We start from the raw sequence: 21,443 nt of genomic DNA, 5'->3' as shown, positions 1-21,443 counted from the left end.
GGTGGTGTGCGTCCGTGGTCCGAGGCTAGCATCGATTTCTGGAGCGGTGCACTGTGAGTAGCTACTGTAAAAGAACGAGGCCAATAACGTCGATTTGCGTCCACACTAACCCTAAATCGATATAGTAATATCGATTTTAGCGTTACTCCTCTCGTTTTGTAGGATTACAGAAATCGATTTAAAGAGCCCTTTAAATCGATATAAAGAGCAGTGTAGTGTGGACGGGTGCAGCGTTAAATCGATTTAACGCTGTTAAAATCGGTTTAACAGCGTAGTGTGGACCAAGCCTAAGGCTGAAAGGACAGCTCAATCTCCATTCTCACTGCAGAGATTGCTGACTGTGCTGTGGTTGCTTGCCCACTGGGAAGTAAGACACCAACTCATTTTACGGTAGTCTCCCAATACCAATCAGCCACCAGATGGCAGCATCATCTAGTCACCATCAACCATGTTATAGGTCAGACCTGAACTGGTAATCTAGAGCAGTGGTTCTCAACCCAGGGCCCAGGGTCCCCTGAGGGCCTGCGAGCAGGTTTCAGAGGGTCTGCCAAGCGGGGTTGCTGTGAGACTCACTAGGGTCCAGAGCAGAAAGCCAAAGCCCCACAGGGTTGAAGCCTGGGGCCCCGAGTCCTGCTGCCCGGGGGTGAAGGGAAGCCTGAGCAACGTAGCTTCGTGGGGGCCCCTGTGGCATGGGGCCCTGGGCAATTGCCATGCTTGCTACCCACTAACGCTGACCCTTGCTTTTTTATGCAGAAAAATGGTTGTTGTGGCACAGGTGGACCGTGGAGTTTTTATAGCATATTGGGGTGGGCCTCAGCAAGAAAAAGGTTGAGAACCCCTGATCTGGAAGAGGAAGAAAATCTCTCTGAGCCAAAGCTAACTCCTTGAGCCAGTCCAACCCCACACTCCCTAGTCACTACCTCCACCAGCCCTGAGATAATAGATTTTAATAGTATCATTGTCCACAGGTTGGTCTTGTGGTGTTGTCACGCTTTCTGAGGCACTCTTTCTTTTCCGTGATACTAAAGATGCTACTTCTGAATCCCTTCGTTCTCGTCTGAAACCTCCTACGTCTTGGTTTTAAACTGCATTAAGTAAATGTTGCCACCAGTACGATTGCCACATGGCTCTGAGCAATGTGTGTTACAAGCCCATGATGACTAATGATGACTTCCTAAGAAGGAATCAAAAACCCCACAAGCTGGACACACCTGAATCCTTTGAGAGCCAGGCATCTGGTTCCACCTGTGATCAAAAAGCACCTTGCATTTGCTACCCGAAGTCTGCCTCGGAAATAACAGATCTTTGGCTTTCTTCTTCTTCTGATTTCTGACTGGCATTTCCATTTTTATAGTGCCTCTCACAGACAAACTCCAGGTGCTTCAAAAAATAATATTGAAAAACATAAAAATAATCCAAACCTATGTCAATGAAAACAAACAGTAACAACAATACACCACCTCCTGTCCAAAACAAAGAACTAAAACATGACTTAGAGAAGACCTACATAAGTGATTAGGCCTTATAATATGTCTATTTAATATAATGTCTCTGTGTGTGCAATCATACCTCCTTCCCCTGGCTGGTCCCTGCAACTACAGCAGCTTCTACTTACAGTGAAAGGAGTCACTTCTTTAGCATGGGAAGGGCTTGTGTTTTGGGGGCTGAAGGTTTCTGGTTTTCTCCCTGCTAACGACTTGGTGTCTACATATATGCAGCTACAATTCATTATACCTACATGGCCAACAAACTTGTTCGACCAAAGAGGGGAGGATGTTCCAGTGGTGGGGTCTTGCTGAGAACAACCTGCTGCCATTCACAGGTTGTATAGATCTACAGACAGTTGTCTAAGACATTCACCACTTATGTCCCACACAAGCCCTATTTTGAAGACTTAAGTGGTGTATAGTCTTGAGCTGGCCCACTGCACAGGGGTGTACTTCAACTAGAGAAAGGTCCCAAAACATGAAAGCCCTTCCAGGGCAGAACTGATAGTTTGAATGGATCACTACCTGAGTGTTGTATCACTGATACTGTATGTATGCCATCTTTTTGTCATGAAAACTCATAACAACTGGAACAGCAACAGCCTAGGAATTGGCACGAGCCTTGCCACAGGGACTCCAGTTTGTATAGCAGGAACTATAATCACAATGAGACGTGCCCAGGCCATCGAGCATCCCAGGGGATTTCAGTCACCTGTTTACAAAGTGTTTTGAGTTACAGCTGTTCCACTACTGTGACATTTCAGGAGGTGGAGGCAGTGTGAAAGGATGTTGTTCCTTATGCTCGTTGCTGGGCCATCAAAATTGGGAAATGGGTGTTTAAAAATTGCGCAAGGAAACTGGCAATAGCTGCCTTTGTTTTCCCTCCTTAAATCTGAGTGACTTCCTTGTTAGTGAGAGGTAACGGACCCAGAGACCGACATTCCATACTCGAGAAACAGAGAACCAGACAAAGCATAGGCAGTGCAAATGTAAGGCTGCCCCAGCCTGACCCACCAGTGTGCCCCACGCCTGATTTGGAGCGATCCACTCTAGGGCTGAGAGGGGAAAAGTCTCCCAAGTCCATTCAGTCATTGGCTTTGCTGTTGATGTTGTCAGCAGGAGATCAAAGATAGTTTTTGTGACATGAACATCTTTAAGAACTAGATGGAGAATGATCACCAGCTCCTTTCAAACATGCCATTGAACAGCCAGCAGCTGAAAATGACTTTTGGTTACTATCAACCCAACTCAAATTGATCTAGCAATTTAGCGGGCTCTCTCTATCATTCGCCTTGCCTGTTTTAATAATAGCTATAGTGAGTTCATTCTCACCTTCTTCTCCCAGCCTGGCCGTGCTGGGATACTGGATACAGATATGCAAAAAGAATTCCAAAACTCAGTTAGCATCTGGATCAGCGATTTGTACAATGGTGTCTGTGTGCGCTGAGAAGGATCCTGCTTAGTTGTAACAAGCACAAAGAGGGGAGAACATAGGGGACCTGCCAGAGATGATATTACGTATCACCTGAGCTGTGAGCATTTGGCTGGGTTTGCTGTTTGCTTCTTTTTGTGGGAAACCACATAGGATTGGTGGAGCTTTTGCAAGGGTTTAGGTTAGGACACTGACCTTTTGTTTCCAATATTTATTTAGCAAGATATTGTAACTGAGTCACTCAGGTATAAAATATAATGCCAAACCAATATTTACAATGCAGCCTGCTGACCCTCTCCCTAGTGCTTTTTCCAAATGATGAGTCAACGCAACCATCATGTGCAGGTGAAGCGTTGCCTCTGCCAATACAGCAGGTGAGTCCCTTGCCTTCTTAGATTGTGCCAGGAATCAAGCCACAGTCTCTTGGCAAAGAATGAAGATCCAATCAGTTCCTGAAAGCAAAATGGGCTGAAACACAAAAGGCAAAGATCAGTTAGATCACAACAAGACAATTCATTGTGTCTCTAGCTAACAAAAAAAAAAGTTACTTCATTCTGAATAACACTGATTTATTGGGCTGGCAGCTTCTCCTCTGTAGCCATGAGTGACTTTTCTTTTAAAGTAGGCCCAAAATTATCTGGGCTGGTGCTACAGTTCATCATGCTTGTTTTCTCTAGGCAACATCGAAGGAGAACTTTGTATTTGCAGAGCACATCTCCAAGGATCCCACAGGGCTGTACTACTAGTTCTTATATAGCACTTAATACAACAATTTACTTTGCCTGGGTGCTCAGGTCTATCTGTGCAGTCAGCTGCAGGATCAATGACTTAGCATCACAGCACACCAGCGAAATAAATATTATCACCTCTGTTTCACAAGCGGGGAGAGAAACTGAGGCAGAGAGCCATTAAGTGACTTGTCCAAGCTCACACAGTGAATCAATGTTAGAGCTGGGAACAGAACCCAAGTTCCTGACTCCCTCACTTTTGCTGTAGCCAATAGAGCACACTTCCTCTCTCTCAGGTTACTGGTGACAGCTGCCATCCTAGATATGTTATGCTCTCACTATCTTGCCATACAGGAAAGTTTTCAACCCCATGTTTTTCACTGATGTCTCTGGAAAGCTGTCTAAAGAAGAGGCTATAAGAAAGGAAGGTGAGGAATGTTGAATTCTAGTCTAATCCATAATTATATATGCAGTATTTATATGGCCCTTGTTGCAAAGCAGAAAATATGTCATTGGAACAATTTTTTTTTTGCCAGCAGACAGGATATTTAAAAGACCCAGTAAAAACTCTGTTTGATGCTATCTTTGTACAAATATTTAATTCCCAATTTAATTTTAAAACTGTCTTTTATGTTGCTTTTGTGCCTGGCAGTTAAATTGGGAGGCTGGCAAACTAATCCCTTTTCAGCTGTGTTATTTTGACTGAGGCAGCAAAGGGGATCAAAGATGAGAAATCCAACAATAGTAGCATTTTATCATCCTGAATATTCCCTCTCTCACACTCTGATGTTCACAGGCAAACTATTACGTGATTAATGGATTTGTATTTCTGAAGTACTAAGAGTACAGAGCAGAACATTTGTAGCATTAAAAAAAGCAGAATTTGGTATAACTGAATTGAAACAAGGAACATGTCAACCGAAATCAAGAGTACCACCCGACACACATAGCAGTGCTTTCCCAGAGAGGATGTCATGTTACTCCAGTCTTTTTACTGTCAGTCATTTGTTTTCATGCCACATAATATCACATTAACTGGATGTTATTATGCATTCCATCTTAGTCTTGTTAGCTTGCTTTCAGCGTGTCAAGCTGACATATTTTTGTTGCACAGTTAATTGCTGAATACTCAAGGACTTTAATTCCTACATTAACGGTTTATCTGACTAGCAGAGAAATTAAGTACTGGATCCATTGTCAATTCTTTAAAGTGTAATAGCCTCCTGACTTACAGTTTATCACCCAGGAGAGTAGGAGAACTTGAAATGTCCCTTGTTATTTATTTTAAAACTTTGCTATTGCACAAAGCACCACTACATCTGAGCACCTCCCAAGTATTAATGGATGTAGCTTCATAACATCTCTGTAACATAAGCATCTATAGTGTCTCTGTTCTACAGAGAATGAAACTGAGGCACACAGAGGCTCAGGGATGTGTCTAAGATCACGTAAGTCTGAAGCAGAGTAAGGAAAAGAATCCAGGTCTCCTGATTTGTGATCCACTGCCTTAAGCACAGGATCATCCTTCCTCTCATGCTCATGCATAGGAATTGCTATTGTCTGTGTTACAACTTAACCAGGTGCCCCTCTGTGTAGACATTGTGAGTCTGTTGCAAGTGGATCGAGTCACTGAGTCCCATGTGCTCCTAAGTCAACTGAGTCTGAGTATAGCCTAGTTACTGTTTCTAATTCTGAAATTCCAGGACATACTCACAGGCTCAAATCTTTATTCTGATGCTCTTCTTTGGGACATGATAGCATCTAGTCATCCTACACCCCAAAACCAGTGCCTCAGACCTCCCAACACCCCTAGTTGCTTACACATGCTCCCCCAGAGTTCTACCTAGATGTGAGCTCTCTGACTTCTCGTTTAACCTCTTCAGGGACAAAGGGGCCAGAAAGCAAGGAATATAGACTTAGCAAAGGAATTTCTTAATCACAGCCACTTTACTCTTTAAATGCACTAGAGCATTTCAGACCTTGCAAAATAATAAAAGTCCAGAGATGCACCCTCAGATAGACAGATCTCAACCATTCTGTGAGTCTTGTCAGTATTTCAGGCTAGGCAGTCTCTCCGGCCTTCCATCTCTCTCCAGCCTCTTCTTGCATGTGGCAATGGATGACCCCCACTTTTCAGAGAAGAGAACCCCCTTCTTAAATACAGTCTCTCTCCCTTTGGCCATGTGGCCAGCAGGCCAAGAAGCAGCAGAACCACCGGCCATGCTGGCACCCCAATGTAGAAAATCCATTGTTCTATGGGGTTGGGCCAGCAGTTAACAGACAATCCAACTTGATGGTCCTAGATTGCTCTGTGATGGCTTCCGAGTCATAGTCCTACAATCAAGTGTCAAGCAGCTTTCCTGGGCATGCTAAGTATCTGGAATATCTCATAATAACCTTGCCGTGGGTTCTTCAGTACATATCACAAAATGGCATTCCTACTACAAAATGGAATTTATAATTTGAGCCAGACATATCCCCCGCTGTGACTGCGTGTACACGTTCGAGTTCTTTTGTTTGACATTACTGTTCATAGTTGTATAACTGTTCTTAGTCATATTGCTGTAGGGCCAAGGGGCCTCAAACAGGGATCTGGGCTCCCCCGTGCTAGATTCTGTACAAACATATGATTCTGACAGTCTCTGTCCTGATAGCTCACAATCTCAGTCTATAGCAACGTGCAACAAGTAGATGAAAGAGATGAACAATGAATATGCAAAGGACAAGGCAAAATCCAAACGTTTGTTTTGTATAACATGCAGTACTCTGAGCTTGCCACCTGCCCAACTACAGGCAAATTCAGCCCTGCTGTAATCATGCACAACTTCGATTGACTTCAGCTGGAATTGCATTTGCTTATGACAAGGCTGAATTTAGTCCTGTATCTTCCATTAGAATTCTAGCAATTGAATGGGGTGCCCAAGCTAGAAGAAGAAATTCTTTTAGTCAGATATAGAACATGGCAAGGTGATGGGGTTTGCAAGGCTTGGAGCCACAGACTTAGACATGGGCAATCAGCACCTACTCCTGTGAAGTGCTGAGCACTGAGGGGGTTGAGTGAGCTCAGCACCTCACAGGAAACAACAAGTCTATTCAGTCAGCTGATAAGAGTCCCTGTTACTGGGATATACTGATATTACAAAGCTAGTGTTTTAGAGGATGCAGGTAACAAAAGCACCTTTACACTGCACCTTAAATGGAGCTGAGGTTATTAAAGGCATCTCAAATCACCTTAACCCTGACCTTGATGTCTTTACAGGCCAGAGAGAAGATCAATTTCCACACATAATTCACTCCTTAATTTATTGATCAACAGCCAGCAAAGGTACCTTTTATTTATACATTTTAAAATAACATGAAGTGCCTATCTGAACTCCCTAGGCCACTCTGAAAAATACTCAAGAAAAGGCAATCCTATAACATATCAGAATACTAAACAACCAGGCAGTACACAAAGCACTGACCATTGTGATGATGGGGTAACCCACTGAGTGTTACATGTCCCCTTATATGCCTGATCAACAGAGGAAATGGGCCTATTACAACTCTCAGCTCTTTAGCTTCAGCTGTAGGGACTTGGACACAGGCCCCCAGTTCAATCCCTTGTGTCAGCCACAATGGCAGCTGTCGTGTAAGTTGGAGTTTGTCTTGGATTCAAACTGCTGAGGGCTTCTTTTGTCTAGAGGATGCACGTAGCATGCACTGGCCAGTGTCTTGACAAGGGAGCTTGTTCCACATATCTGAGTCCTGGAGCATGAGCTTTCGTGGGTGAATACCCACTTCTTCAGATGCATGTGGTGGAAATTTCCAGGGGCAGGTATATATATGCTAGCAAGCAAGCTAGAGATAACGAGGTCAGTTCAATCAGGGAGGATGAGGCCCTGTTCTAGCAGTTGAGGTGTGAAAACCAAGAGAGGCTTGCCATTCATGGCTTGCCAACTACAGAACCAGTTTCTCCTCTCTTGGTTTTCACACCTCAACTGCTAGAACAGGGCTCATCCTCCCTGATTGAACTGACCTCGTTATCTCTAGCTTGCTTGCTAGCATATATATACCTGCCCCTGGAAATTTCCACCACATGCATCTGAAGAAGTGGGTATTCACCTACGAAAGCTCATGCTCCAAAACGTCTGTTAGTCTATAAGGTGCCAGAGGATTCTTTGCTGCTTTTACAGATCCAGACTAACACGGCTACCCCTCTGATATCTGAGTCCTGACTCCCACAGCAGTTTGAATTAGGACTGAATCCCCATTTATGTGGGGACTGACACTGCAGACCTCCAGAGTTGAAAGCATGAGTCTGTATAGCTTGAGCTAAGGAGCTAGGTTCTGTAACAGCCCCATATCCCTGTGGATAAAGGACATGATACACCCGCTGACCAGTGAGTTACAATGCCTGAGATCACTGTGAATCAGATCACACAGGCTCCCAGACTGTCATCTCGCAATAACAGCTGTTAGTCACTAGAGACCTGAGATACATTCAGACTAGCAGCCTAGTGCCACTTCTCTGTTATTAGTCCCTTGAGTCATAACGTTCCTCAATTATACAGAAATGTTCATATGTTTTCATATCCTTGCTTGTATTTATTGTGCAAGTCATTTAAAAAAACTGAAGTGCAATAATTAATCTCCCCTTTGGGTCTGTTGTGTCTTCAACTGGCACAAATGTAGTGAGCCCAGCCTATGGAACTCTTCAGAACCAGCCATTCTGTGCACCTCCATCTCATTAACTCCATCTCATTTCAAATCTCCTCTGAAAGTATTCCACATCTCCCTTGCCTATGCCTGTTAATTTCACTCTGCAGCTACTATTAAGTCAGTTATGATCTAGGCTGGGATCTTCAAAGGGGCCTAAAGGGCTCTAGCACCCAACTCCCATTGAATTGTAATTAATGCCCTTTGGCTCCTTTGAAAATCCCAATTTAATTCTGCATAGCATTTTTAGTAAAGCTTGTATAATACAGCATAATGTACTATACTGTCCTTTTTGGACACAAGGGATTTGTTATGACATCAGTCAAAAGGGTCTATGTTTAAGGCAGTATTGCTAAACACAAGCATTCAAAAATGATGAGTTAGGCCTCAAAAATCACAAGATTGACTTAAACATTGTGAGATTAAGACAAAGCAAAAACTCTGGGTTCTTTTTATTTATTTTTTGAGGTTTAGGGGGAGGGTGTTGCATTTTTAAGCTTTTCACCACTACCATGAGAACCAGAAGTTGCTTCTATTTTTTTAAATGAAAGCTGAGCTTCTCACGTAGTCACAGGATTCCAGAAGCTGCAGCCTATAAAAAAACACCAAGTATTGTGAGGTTTGGCAGCCCTGTATGGGAATCAACAGCAATTTGTGAATGGTGGCTGAAGCAAGTATGAGTAAGCATAGTGGACAGAACACATGGACTATCCCAGCTCAGCAGGTGTGGCACTCCCAGGTCTTATTTCAGTGATGGGCTAGATCAGGGGTGGGGAACCTTTTTTCTGTCACGGGCCATTGATGGACAGAAAAAAAAAAAATCACTCATGGGCCACTCACCTGCCAGGAAGGGAGGCTTGATGCTTCCCCCCACAGCAGGGGGGAGAGCAACAAGCATCCATGGTTCCAGCCCTGCAGATGGGCACAGAGGCTCAAGGCTTCCCACACATCAGGGCAAGCTAGCTCTCACAGCTCCAGCCCAGGGGAGTGCTGTGGGCCACAGGAAATTAACCAAAGGGCCAGATCTGTCCCATGGGCCATAGGTTGCCTACCCCTGGACTCGATACAGGAGTTAGCGAGCCAGCTTCTCTGTTATACAGATGAGCCTCAATTATCAGAACGTGCCCTCCTGGCCTTAAAAAACCTATTAATATTATACAAAAAATGAATTCCCGCCCTCTCGTGCACTGCTTCTCCAGAAAGCGCAGCTATTGCCAGGCCTCCCAAGGCATTGCCCTGCTGCTCTCTTCCCCCAAGCCAGACACTGACTCCCCCCGCCCCATGGCAAGCGCCGTCCTTGTGTCTGTACAGCACCTAGCACAGCAGCGCCCAGGCCCAACCCCCAGATAACTAACACGCTGTAAAGGCCTGGGCGCACTGGGGGCCGAGCGGGAACTTACAGGAAGCGACCGCGTCCGCTCACAGGGCGGGGCTTTATCGTCCCCAGCCCCGCCCTCCCTGTCCGCCCGGCCGCTCTCGCGTGCCCCGGAAGCGGTTGCGGCGGCGCTGTGTGTCCCTGGAGCTGGCCGGAGGGGTAGCGGGGTCTCGCGGCGGAGTCGGCGCCATGTTCCTGACGGTGGCTGCCTGTGAGTGGGGAAGGGGGTCCGGCTCCGCGCCGCTGCTCTTAGCTTGGGCGGTGGGGGAGGAGACTGGGGCCTAACGGTGTCAGGGACGCAGTAGGGCCCAGCCCGGGCCGCGGCTCCTCCCCCACCGGCACTACATCTCCCGGCGGGCACTGCGGCGCCACCTGGGACTACATCTCCCGGCGGGCAGCGCGCCCCGGCACCACGTGGCCCCCTCGAGTCAGACAGGACGCGTTGTGGTGCGAGGCTCTGCACCCGTATGAGCTGGCGAGCGTCCCCGCTCTCTTCTCCGCCCCCTCCCCCGCTGTAGGGGGCACTGGGTCGGGCCCAAGGGGGGGGTCATGGCGGGGGGTGGCTGCGTTGCGCTGGTCCCTGCTCTGATCGCTGCAGGCTCCTGGGCGCTCCCCACAGCGACCCTGACAAACTAAAACCCGCAGGATGAGGTGATATGATGGGGGAAATAAAGCTGGATGTTTGGCATAGCCTGCCTATACAAGGCAAGAGGAATCTCCTTTACAACTGTGATTGTCTTTGCCAGGAGGGCAACTTTTGTGCAAAGCTGTAATAATTTGTATACGTTAATAGTTAAAAGAAAACGAGATGGTAACATAACTTTCTTTCTTTCTCTTCCCCTCATCATTGTGCTTCAAAAACAGTGGCCAAAAAAGCCAAATCCAAGTAAGTGACGTTTTACTGGTTTGAGCTATTGCAAGCAATCTGCTTCCCACGGTTGCATCCTACAGTGACATACAAATATGGGCTTCTTGCAGAATCTCTGAATGTACACAAAGTATTTGTGGTTCTTCATCCTAGGAGCCAGACTGCATCTCCTTTGCACATATATCTCACCCCCATTCTCTGGAATGGGAGGTCTGCATGAAGGGCATTCCCCAGGGTTAGATTCTACATGGAGATAGCATTGGGGAGTGGATGACCCTTTTTGGGTGGAGGCAGGATCTGGCAAGGTGCACATCAGTGAACTAGTCCTGGAAGAATTATTTGTGTACGTTCTAGAACACGGGGGCTGTGCTGCTTTTCCTGTAGGATCGTCTCTGTGGTGGGGATCTAATTTTAATGGAGTTTCTGAAGGCAGCTGTAGCAGAGGGATCTCTGGCAGTGGAGCTCCAGAAAACTGGGTGAGACAGTGCAGAAGCACAGGGCCTCCATGCGCATGGTCCATTTCCCCTGGGTGACCTGAGAGGGTTGAGTCCAACGACGACTCCATGGCAACTCTCTTCCCTGAACAGTACAATTAGAGAGAAACTCTCTGAGGGATCCTCATAGTCACATACTTGCCTCATTCATCAAGAGGGGGCAATCTGGATGCATATGTGGTCAGTTTTGATCTCTGTGGGGTCAGGCTAATGCATGTGGTATTTTTATCAGCATTACCTTCCTAGTAAAGTATAGAGTGGTTCCCTGAACTTCTATAGCTGTTGTGTATAATGATCATAAAACAGTTGCTTGTCTGCTTTGCTGAACAAGTTTCAAGGTGGATGCCATCATTTTCAGTTAATAAAATAACTGTTATAGCAGACAAAGTTCTAACACATTCTCCCTCTGGATTGGGAGTGTAGCAGAGACAGAGTTCTAAGCACCTGGCCCCTCTCTTTAACCCTGCTCAAGAATGGTGTTAATGGGCTGTGGGGGAAGATAGATCTGGATCCAATGGGCTAAAAGGAAGATTGGCACAATTTGGGGCTGGGAAGGAAATAATGGACTCAGAAAAATTTGCCTTTGCTCCCCCAAAAGTGAGGAAACAAGACCGAATAAAAATATATATATGAAGGGTGAACAATTATGGCCAAAATTTGTATTTGTAAAGTATTCAGACACGTCTAAGAGGCTAAAGTGATAGAGAAGCTCTGTCATTGTTGAAGAACTGTCATTAAAACATCCCTGCCGTTTCCCCTGGTTCTCAGAAGGTGCATTCCTGCATGGATCTATAATAGTTTGTGCTGCAAAGCTCTGGAAAGAGGACCTCCTGGCATGCTTCTTGTTGAAGATTTAAAAATCATCCCCAAATGAAGCTGATGCCAAGCACCCGCTGGGTTTGAAGTGTCTCTCCTCTCATGGTGTTTCTGTGGAATTGTCAGGGCCTGACATTCAAAGTGCAGTTTTAAAGTACGTGCCCAATAGAAGGAGTCTCAGTTTGACACCAGCCTTAATAGTAATTATGTTCTGCCATCATCCCCTCCCACCAATGAACAGAGGAGGGTGAAGTTTTCTCAAGGAGGAGATATAAATACAATTAATTTCACTAACCTAAAAGCATTCTGTGGCTTTTTTTCTTGTATGCCTCCCCTTTTTATTCTGTCTTTGTGTTGTTCCTTCTTCATTAAGAAATGAAATTTATTTTCAAAACCAAGTTCTTCTCTTTTTGGTTTTGTGTTCTCTTCCCTTCTTTCTTCATCATTTTACTGGTCCTCCTCTGGCCCCTTTGCTTTTCCTTCTTCAGTCTCTTCTCTAGATTTTCTCCCTTCTTGTTCTGTCTACACCTCACTAGACCATCTGGCTTGGGTTACCCAATTAAGTTGGAAATTTTCATAACTAAGTGTCTTACTCAAAAAGAACCTGCCCTCAGACATGTACCAAATAGGAGTTTCAGACTCTGGTTGTACTGATGTCACTGGGCTAGAAAGAGGAAACTGACCAGACGGCATTTGAGGAAGTGGGAGAGGTATGGGGAAGGAGTCCTCTATGTGGCTACAGGTGCTGTGCCTGACACCTGTAGTGGGTGTACAGGAGATAACAGAAAACTGGGACATTCGCTGGGTCTTTTAGCTCAGGGAAGTCTAGTGGTTACCCTTCATGGGCGGGGGAGAGAGGGATTGAGAGGAAACCAAAAACCCTTCATGTAAAACTAGACTTTAAATCAGACCAGGCAAACCCATATGTACTGTATATGCTGTTGGGAGTGACATTGCATAGTGAGCAAATACGGTTTTCTCTGTTTAATTTCAAGGGATCATATTGTCTGTAAGCCAGAAAATTGAATGTGGTTTCTACCTGCAGTGCTTCCTTCAAATCATTTCATTGCAATGGAAAAGGAGAGATCCGCACTAAAGAAATGGTCAAGGAGCTTGACCCTCCTTCCCTAATTTCCAGATGCCCTGAGATCCTGGGGAGTACCAGAAAGCTGGCAGTACTTATGGATTTGCAGGGAGGCTCAGTTGCCTTCACATGATACTCCAATTTCTCCTCTTCTCCTCTCTACAATACATGGCTGCTGCCCCAACTCCCACTGAGTTAGCATCATCTGGGGGTTTGAGAGGGCATGGTGCTGTGGAGAGTTACCATCCCACCAATCTTGCCGCCTCTTGACCTATTTCTGTGGCATACCATGCTGAGGAGCTCTGCTTTCCCTTTTTGTATGCCCCTCACTCCATCTGTATAATGCTAGTGCAAGTGGAGGAGACAGTTGGGCTCTGTGTTCTGAGGGTACGTCTACACTACGGGATTATTCTGATTTTACAAAACCGGTTTTGTAAAACAGATTGTATAAAGTCGAGTGCACGCGGCCACACTAAGCACATTAATTCAGCGGCATGCGTCCATGGTCTGAGGCTAGCATCGATTTCCGGAGCGTTGCACTGTGGGTAGCTATTCCGTAGCTATCCCATAGTTCCCGCAGTATCCCCCGCCCCTTAGAATTCTGGGTTGAGAGCCCAGTGGCTGATGGGGCAAAAATCATTGTCGCGGGTGGTTCTGGGTAAATGTCGTCAGTCATTCCTTCCTCCGGGAAAGCAATGGCAGACAATCATTTTGCGCCCTTTTTCCCTGGATTGCCTTGGCAGACGCAATAGCACGGCAACCATGGAGCCCGTTCAGCTTGTTTTTTTTACAGTCACCGTATGTGTACTGGATGCCACGAACAGAGGCGATACTCCAGCGCTACACAGCAGCATTCATTTGCTTTTGTGTGATAGCAGAGACGGTTATCAGTCGTTCTGTACCGTCTGCTGCTGGTGTAAATTGGCAATGAGATGACGGTTATCTGTCCTTCTGTGCTGTCTGCTACTATCATGGGTGCCCCTGGCTGAGATCGGCCGGGGGCGCAAAGGCAAAACTGGGAATGACTCCCCGAGTCAATCCCTCTTTATGGTTTCTAAAAATAGAGTCAGTCCTGCCTAGAATATGGGGCAAGTGTACTAGAGAACCAGTGTATCAGAGAGCACAGCTGCTCCGTGTCAGATCCCGCAGAAATGATGAGCTACATGCCATTCACGGGGGGTGCCCTTGCAACAACCCCACCTGTTGCTTCCCTCCTCCCCCAACCTTCCTGGGCTACCATGGCAGCGTCCCCCCCATTTGTGTCATGAAGTTATAAAGAATGCAGGAATAAGAAACAGTGACTTGTTAGTGAGATAAAATGAGGGGGAGGCAGCCTCCTGGTGCTATGACAGTCCAGGCAGAACAGAATCTTTTCTTTACACAGGAAAGGGAGGAGTCTGATGGAGCTCAGCCCCCAGTTGCTGTGATGAGGACGGTTACCAGCCGTTCTGTACCATCTACTGGGAATGACCGAGAATCATTCCCATTTTCACCCAGGCGCCCCCAGCCAGCCTCACCTGAAGTCAGCCAGGAGCACTCACGGGTTGATAACAAGGACGGCTACCAGTCCTACTGCACCGTCTGCCACTGGGCAGGGGAGAGGAGTGGATACTGCTCTTCACTGCTGCAGCATCGCGTCTACCAGCAGCATTCAGTAGACAAAGGGTGACATTGAAAGAAGTCAAGAAACGATTTCTTTCCCTTTTCTTTCACGTGGGGGAGGGAGTAAATTGACGAGCTATTCCCTGAATCACGCCGGACAATGTGTTTGAACCTACAGGCATTGGGAGCTCAGCCAAGAATGCAAATACTTTTCGGAGACTGCTGGGGACTGTGGGATAGCTGGAGTCCTCAGTACCCCCTCCCTCCCTCCATGAGCGTCCATTTGAGTCTCTGGCTTCCCGTTACGCTTGTCATGCAGCACTGTGCAGCCTGGAGATTTTTTTCAAACGCTTTGGCATTTCATCTTCTGTAACAGAGCTTTGATAGAACAGATTTGTTTCCCCATACAGCGATCAGATCCAGTATCTCCCATATGGTCCATGCTGGAGCTCTTTTGGATTTGGGACTGCATTGCCACCCGTGCTGATAAGAGCTCCACGCTGGGCAAACAGGAAATGAAAATCAAAATTTCGCGGGGCTTTTCCTGTTTAGCTGGCCACTGCATCCGATTTCAGATTGCTGTCCAGAGCAGTCACAGTGGTGCACTGTGGGATAGTGCCCGGAGGCCAATACCGTCAATTTGTGGCCACACTAACCCTAATCCAATATGGTAATACCAATTTTAGCGCTACTCCTCTCGTCGGGGAGGAGTACAGAAACAGATTTAAAGAGCCCTTTATATCGATATAAAGGGCCTTGTAGTGTGGACGGGTGCAGCGTTAAATCGGTGTAACGCTTCTAAAAGCGGTTTAAACGCGTAGTGTAGACCAGGCCTGAGATAGTGTATTGGCTATGACCTGGATGCCTTTAAATATGATCATCCTCCATTTCTTGTCTAAAAAGGATCCATACTAGGTCAGATGTATGTGGATCTTTTCTTTTCTGTCTTATTGCAGTATGGAAACTACTTCTCTTGGCCATGATCTATGTTCCATTCGATAGCAATTAACCTGAGACTGATGTTTAAATGTACAGTCCTGCTATGGACTCTGCACTCTAAAAGCATCATGATTTTAGTGGGGCGGTTTTCAAACCTCCCAACCCTTGGCCCATAGATTCCCCCTCACTCCAAATGCCACTTTTCCTCTTAGGCTCCCTGAACCTCTCCCCTCTTTCAGATGAAGAGATTTTCTGCCTGTGCCCCTCCCAGTGTCCTTTCCAGGCAGAGTTCCTTGCTGTTCATGGATTTGCTGGTAGGAGGTTTTCATTAGAGCTGATAAAAATTTGGAATTTCTGTTTCATAGGAAAATTTGATATTTTGAAATTTCTTTGTTCTGATTTTGACCATGTCAGCAGAAGTAACGTGTATCGTGACACGGCATGGCAGGATATGACATGTTGTCTTATGCACTAATGCTATAGACATCATGAAATAACATAAAACTTATAGGTGGAGAAAAAAAAACTAAATTTCAAAATGAAAAATTAGTTTTGAAATGAAATTTTTAAAAAAAATTCAAAATGAAATTTTCTGGGAGGGGGGAGCGGTTGTGTTGAAACACCTTTTTTCCAAGAGAGAACTGTTCAGACAAAAGATTTCCGAACAGCTTTAGTGTGAATGTTTCAAGTTGCTTTCACTGCCTCTCTTATACTTGTCCTGTATGATGTTCCTGCTGGCCTGGGGAAAGAGACCAGGGTCTGCTCCTAGAACTTCATCTCCTGACCTACAGCACTTGTGCATCAGCATTGCTTAGCTGCACATTGGCAACATCTGTTGAAGTTGCAGTTGCTCATCACCTCTTGCAATCAAACCCATATAACAGCTAAATTTAGTATTTAACTGTCCCTTATAGGCACAAGTGGTGACATTAAATGTTTCAGTTCACTTAACTGCACACGTCAAAGGGGAATTTCTGCAATGGAGACACTGACTACCACTATATGCATCTGCCTTTGGCCATAATGATGTCTCTTGTCATTTCAGGTACATCCTTGTGAGGATGGTGAGTGCAGCAGGGACGGGCTACTGTTACAACATCAAGAGAGCCCGACTACAGGAGAAATTGGTCCTGCTAAAATATGATCCCATTGGTAAGAACTTAAGACATTAGATGCTGTCTGGAACAGGCATACTTTCTCTTCAGTTGAATGTAACAGAATGTATCGAGTATAAGCAGAGTAATACTTAGCATTTCACATGCTCAAACCACTGTACTATTCCTTAAAATGTCCCAGTGTGGGAGGAGGTAATATTAATCCCATTTTACAGACTGTGGCACTGACCCAATGAGGCAGTGACTTGCCCAAGTCCTCCCAGCAAGACAGTGGTAGAGCTGAGATTAGAATTCATACATTCTACTTCTATGCTCAGTTTACTAGACACGGCTGTCTCGTAAGAAGCAGCAGTGACCTTCGCAGCTGCAGAGGAGTTCTGTTAGGACATTTAAACCAGAAGAGCAGTAAACTCTCATCACGACATCAAGATGAAATTTATTTAAAATATTTCTATTTTAAAAATGTCTAGTATAGAAATAAATGCAGGTTCCCACATGTTTGGAGAAAAGTTGCTCCACTCTTCTGCTGTGTTCCTCTGACCCTCACAACACTCTCCATCATTTAAAACCCGATTCATTGTAAATCATGGGTGTCAATAGCATTTGCCAAGAGTTAAAAATATTTTAAAAGGTTACTTAGAGTCTGAGTTTCTTGGGAAGGCACCAGTTTGTAACTAACATATTAAAGGCTGAGCTGGGGACATGCTAACCTGCTTTACCTCTTAAAATAGCCTAGGAGAGTTAAGTCAGTACAGATCCCAGCTACCTCCTGCAAAACACCTGATAATCTGATAGTTAACTAGGGCATAATTTAAAAAATCATGTTGCTCTGAGTATGTAATATAACCATTTGGCTGATAGTCATATGGGATATTATCTTCAGTGCAGTCTTGGTGGAAGATTAACACTGATGTTCTCTGTTGACTTAAGAATGCAGGAGTCTGATGCCTGTGGAGAGAGGCTCCTGGAGATACAAGCTGATTTAATCAAAATCTTCTAAAACTATTCGTGTTGGCAGAAACTGAATTTCATGTGCAAGGGAAAGCCTTAGATCAAGCAGTGGTGGGATTCATTTCCTGGGTTGGAAAACAAGTGTCTTAATTTCATATTAACTTCATTGCTTCAGAACATTCCACAAACCCCCCCCCCCCACCACTATACACACTATCCAGTTTGTGTGCAATGTGCTACAGAGCAGCACTCCCAGCCTAGCAGGAGTTTGGTGGCAGAATAACCTGATGCAACCCATAGAATAGAAATGGGAAGTAGCTTGGAATGGCCTGGGGTTCACATTTGGTGGAGGGGTTAAATTCCTATAGCCTATACCAGCGGGAAAGTGAGACACGGAGGCACGTGTGAAAGGCAGGTAAACGTGAGTCTGGCCATCCATGGATGTCAGATACAACATTAGATGTACTTTCTGTCTGTATGCACTTACACAAAAAACAGTGAAGTGAATTTCATAAACAATGGGACCTGCATATAGGGAACTTTAGATAGACATAGAAAGTCCCAGATTGTTGCAGTGCATAATGTAAAGGCTTCAGTCACAACTAGGCTGTGATATGTTGGAGAAATGACTTCAATCATAGATTATTAGGGTTGGAAGGGACCTCAGGAGATCATCTAGTCCAACCCCCTGCTCAAAGCAAGAACAATCCCCAAATCCTTAAATGGGCCCCCTCAAGGACTGAACTCAAAGGATTTTGTTTTCCAATCTGGCAAATCCTCTCCTTTTGTTAAGCCAGGCATCTTTATGGCCCACTATCTCTGTGGTGTTCAGTGTTTCCCCTACATAGTTCTCAGTGTTAAGTGACTAAAATTCATGTTAAACTGAAAGGTGATTGCACAAACGGCATTGTAGTTTGCCATGCTCATTCTCTCATAGTAACTTCCATATCACATGTGCGCAGTTTAGAAGTAAAATGATTTTCCTAGCTTCAGGTTGAGAACGTACAGTCCAGCTCAGTTTGTAGTTCACTCATCACTTGTAATAAAGATTCTACCGTTGGTCCTTAAAGAGGATTCTGTTGATGATATGCGAGGCAGATTAGAATTCAGTTTACTCTCCCATAGCTGTCTGGACTCGGCAGCGCTAAGACAAATAGAAAAGCCGTAAAAACCTTTCTTTGTCCCTATGCAGAGCAGACTGACTCCAAATAGACATGGGGAGCAGCTGTTGAGTGAAAAGGTTCCATTTTCACAGTCACTTAAATCCTAATGTTTGTCCTTCATGGGGTGAAATAGACACCTGTATACTAAAAGTTACAAGTTGTAAAATGAATGCAGTGCTAAAAGTCCTTTTAAAAGCAAGTTGGCCAACAGTGGCACTGAACCAGTAATCATTCAGTCAGTATTTGTTTAAGCATTGAGGCCAGCAGGAGGTGGGTGTGTGGATTTTTTTTTCTTGTAAATCCTAACACTTGAACTTTTCTACCAAGTTGCTTTCTCTCCACAGTGAACCAACGTGTTCTCTTCACAGAGAAGAGAAAAATACGTTCCATCTGAACAACGCCTTGTAAATGGACTTGTTTTATATGTCATTTGGACTCGGGGGGGAGGGGGAATGCTGCTTCTGAAATCCTGCAGCATGTGCTAAAAAGAGAGGAAATAGACTCGAACAATGCCTCCTGTGATTTGAAGGCCATTGTGAATAAGAACAATGTAGAGAGAGAAAAGTCTTAGTGTCTGGACATAGATCATCGCATCAACATTTATTTATCCTTTGAGTTATTTTTACAGTCCTCAATAAAAAAAATTAAAATAGCAGATCCCATTGTCTGTGTTTTCCATTGTGAAACTGGCTGTAATTGTCAAAGAAACTGACTATTGTTTAACATGGCAATAAAAAATTAACATTTTCTGCAAGGGAACTTCAGTGGAAGGGTTGCTAGAGGCATTCTAAACCACAATCCACAGATGAAACCGTAGGACCCCCAGTGTTTCAGAGCGTACAGTAGAGGTGGGAAGAAGAAATACAAGTAGTTAAGTGACCTGTAGAGCTAAAAGCTGCTGCCTTTGAAGCCAATGGCAAAACTCCTGTGAGATCAGGATTTGACCCATACAAAGTAGAGCTTTTTATCAAGCCCATTTATGTAGGACTTATTTTTCACATCTGAATTTTTGCCTGAATAGGCACACGGTAGATGTCTGAGTCAGCTTTTTGACTAGTGCATTGTGGCTGATGATTTTGTTCTTTAAATAATAAGTTTATTTGTGTTTCTGGCCAAATAAGACTGACTAGGCATCTTGGCATGTGTTTCCCTGGAACACTAAACAGCTAATGAACTGATATGTACATCTAACTCACCTGAGGGCTTTATCAGCAGCTTGCCCAGAACCAGAAACCCTCACTTAATGGACACAGTACGGAGCCTACGGCAGCCATCATGCAATAGAGAAACACAACCAGCAGATGGTGCAGGACCCAGTATGCAGTGCTTCAGTGTGAGCGGAGTGGACTGTGGATGAGCTGGAACTTCGCATGCTGGTATGTGTGGTCTCCAGACAGTTGATGAGTCTCACTTTGGGCTAAGGCACTTGCCGCAGAGAGTGAGGACAATAGGAATTTGGTTGAAAACTCAAAGCTAACTATAATTCACATTTCACTAGTGATATCCCTGGTTGGCAGATGTGAAACTTGATCAAAATCAAGGAGAGTCTTAATTAGTGGAGAGCACAGCAAAGTCTGTGGAGGCCACTGAATTTCAGAGCTCAGTTATCCCTACCCATATTGTGGAATGTCTCTTTAGTTTATAGACATGAAGTTGCGGAGTGAAATGTTGAACACATTGACTACTAAGTTTTGCCATTAGAGTAATGTTTGTCCTGCACAGTGTGTAGGGCAAGGGACAGATCCACAGTATTTCGCTGGAATGAAAGAGTGCAACCCAATTGCTCTACTATAGACCAGAGTCTAGCAGGGAATCAATGATTGAGAAGGGAGTAAAGACTTCCCTGCTCTCTAAGTACCTGGAATCTCTTGGGGGAAAAAAAAGTTTGCCTTTGCACAATCAGAACTCCCTTCCCTGGGATATTGTACAGTCAGCACATGCAGATGTCTGATACCACAAGTTAGAAAAGATCCTGGGGCAGGTCCTTCCTGTAGGGATAGGAAGACTGCGTCCCTGATGCCTGGACGCTCACTGATGCGATGAAGTTTGACTTCGTGATCACTTCTTCCATGGATAGATTGGGATAGCAAGCCATGAAGAAAGCCAGTGCGCCCACAAAACTATCGCCAGCCCCCTAAGATGAAAGAAACACACAAAGTTAGGCAGATTCCTGCACAAGAACACAGTTCAGCTGCATTTACCATAAATGCAAAGGTTGCCTTTTAATGCAACAGGAAATCCTGCAAGGCCAGGAGCTGAACTGGATTTGTCTTTTTCTCCATTTCTAATTTCTATTAAATTCCAAAACACAAGGTTGCTGCCACAACATTAACTCTTTCCCCCATCCCTCCGACACATTAGGGCACACAATATATCGCAGCTTACATATTAGAAGAGAAAACAGGACTATAAACACACACCAGTGCAATGAGGTTGAGTTACCAGGCTGGCAGCAACTTTTGCTTTTGAAATTTCCTGTCATTGGAGTGTCTGATTTTGATTTCTCAACCTGAATGTTGCACGAATGCCATTGTCCCCTCTTTATTTAACTTCTGTTTTTCTATAAAAGTGGGCGGGCGGGGGGAGAGTGGGGAGAACGTGAAGAAATTAAGCTGTGTGGCTTGTAAATTCCTACTTGCAGAATGATGCAGCAACCAGCTGTCTTTAACTGTGAAATACCCATAACTGAAG

The 21,443-nt window shown here is 45.0% G+C and overlaps 2 protein-coding genes and 1 long non-coding RNA gene across 4 annotated transcripts in view; 1 reads left to right on the top strand and 2 right to left on the bottom strand.

Annotated features, from left to right (window-relative positions):
* Positions 1-3,115: 3,115 nt before the first annotated feature.
* LOC127048769 (uncharacterized) lies at positions 3,116-9,848 on the bottom strand. The gene is made up of 2 exons (XR_007773766.1): positions 9,746-9,848; positions 3,116-3,387 (listed from the first exon to the last, which is right to left on the bottom strand). It is a non-coding gene; the product is annotated as an uncharacterized LOC127048769 (long non-coding RNA).
* MRPL33 (mitochondrial ribosomal protein L33) lies at positions 9,838-19,506 on the top strand. 2 transcript variants are annotated; one of them, XM_050948667.1, is made up of 4 exons: positions 9,838-9,931; positions 10,585-10,606; positions 16,569-16,675; positions 19,097-19,506. In XM_050948667.1, the coding sequence occupies exons 1-4, from the start codon at positions 9,910-9,912 to the stop codon at positions 19,144-19,146; spliced, it is 201 nt and encodes a 66-aa protein (XP_050804624.1). In that variant the 5' UTR covers positions 9,838-9,909; the 3' UTR covers positions 19,147-19,506. The 2 variants fall into 2 exon arrangements, with proteins under 2 accessions (XP_050804624.1, XP_050804623.1); XM_050948666.1 differs by lacking the exon at positions 9,838-9,931 and adding an exon at positions 10,154-10,425.
* The window catches only part of RBKS (ribokinase), a 108,664-nt gene continuing 106,558 nt past the window's right edge, over positions 19,338-21,443 (bottom strand). The window contains exon 8 of the mRNA XM_050948629.1: positions 19,338-20,886. Coding sequence (XP_050804586.1) covers positions 20,713-20,886 — 174 coding nt within the window. The 3' untranslated portion in view covers positions 19,338-20,712. The remainder of the gene's footprint in view (positions 20,887-21,443) is intronic.

This window comes from Gopherus flavomarginatus, chromosome 4, assembly GCF_025201925.1.
Source record: "Gopherus flavomarginatus isolate rGopFla2 chromosome 4, rGopFla2.mat.asm, whole genome shotgun sequence".
Taxonomy (NCBI): domain Eukaryota; kingdom Metazoa; phylum Chordata; order Testudines; family Testudinidae; genus Gopherus; species Gopherus flavomarginatus.
The sequence above is the reverse complement of the archived record's forward strand: the minus strand, read 5'-3'. Positions and strand labels throughout refer to the sequence as shown.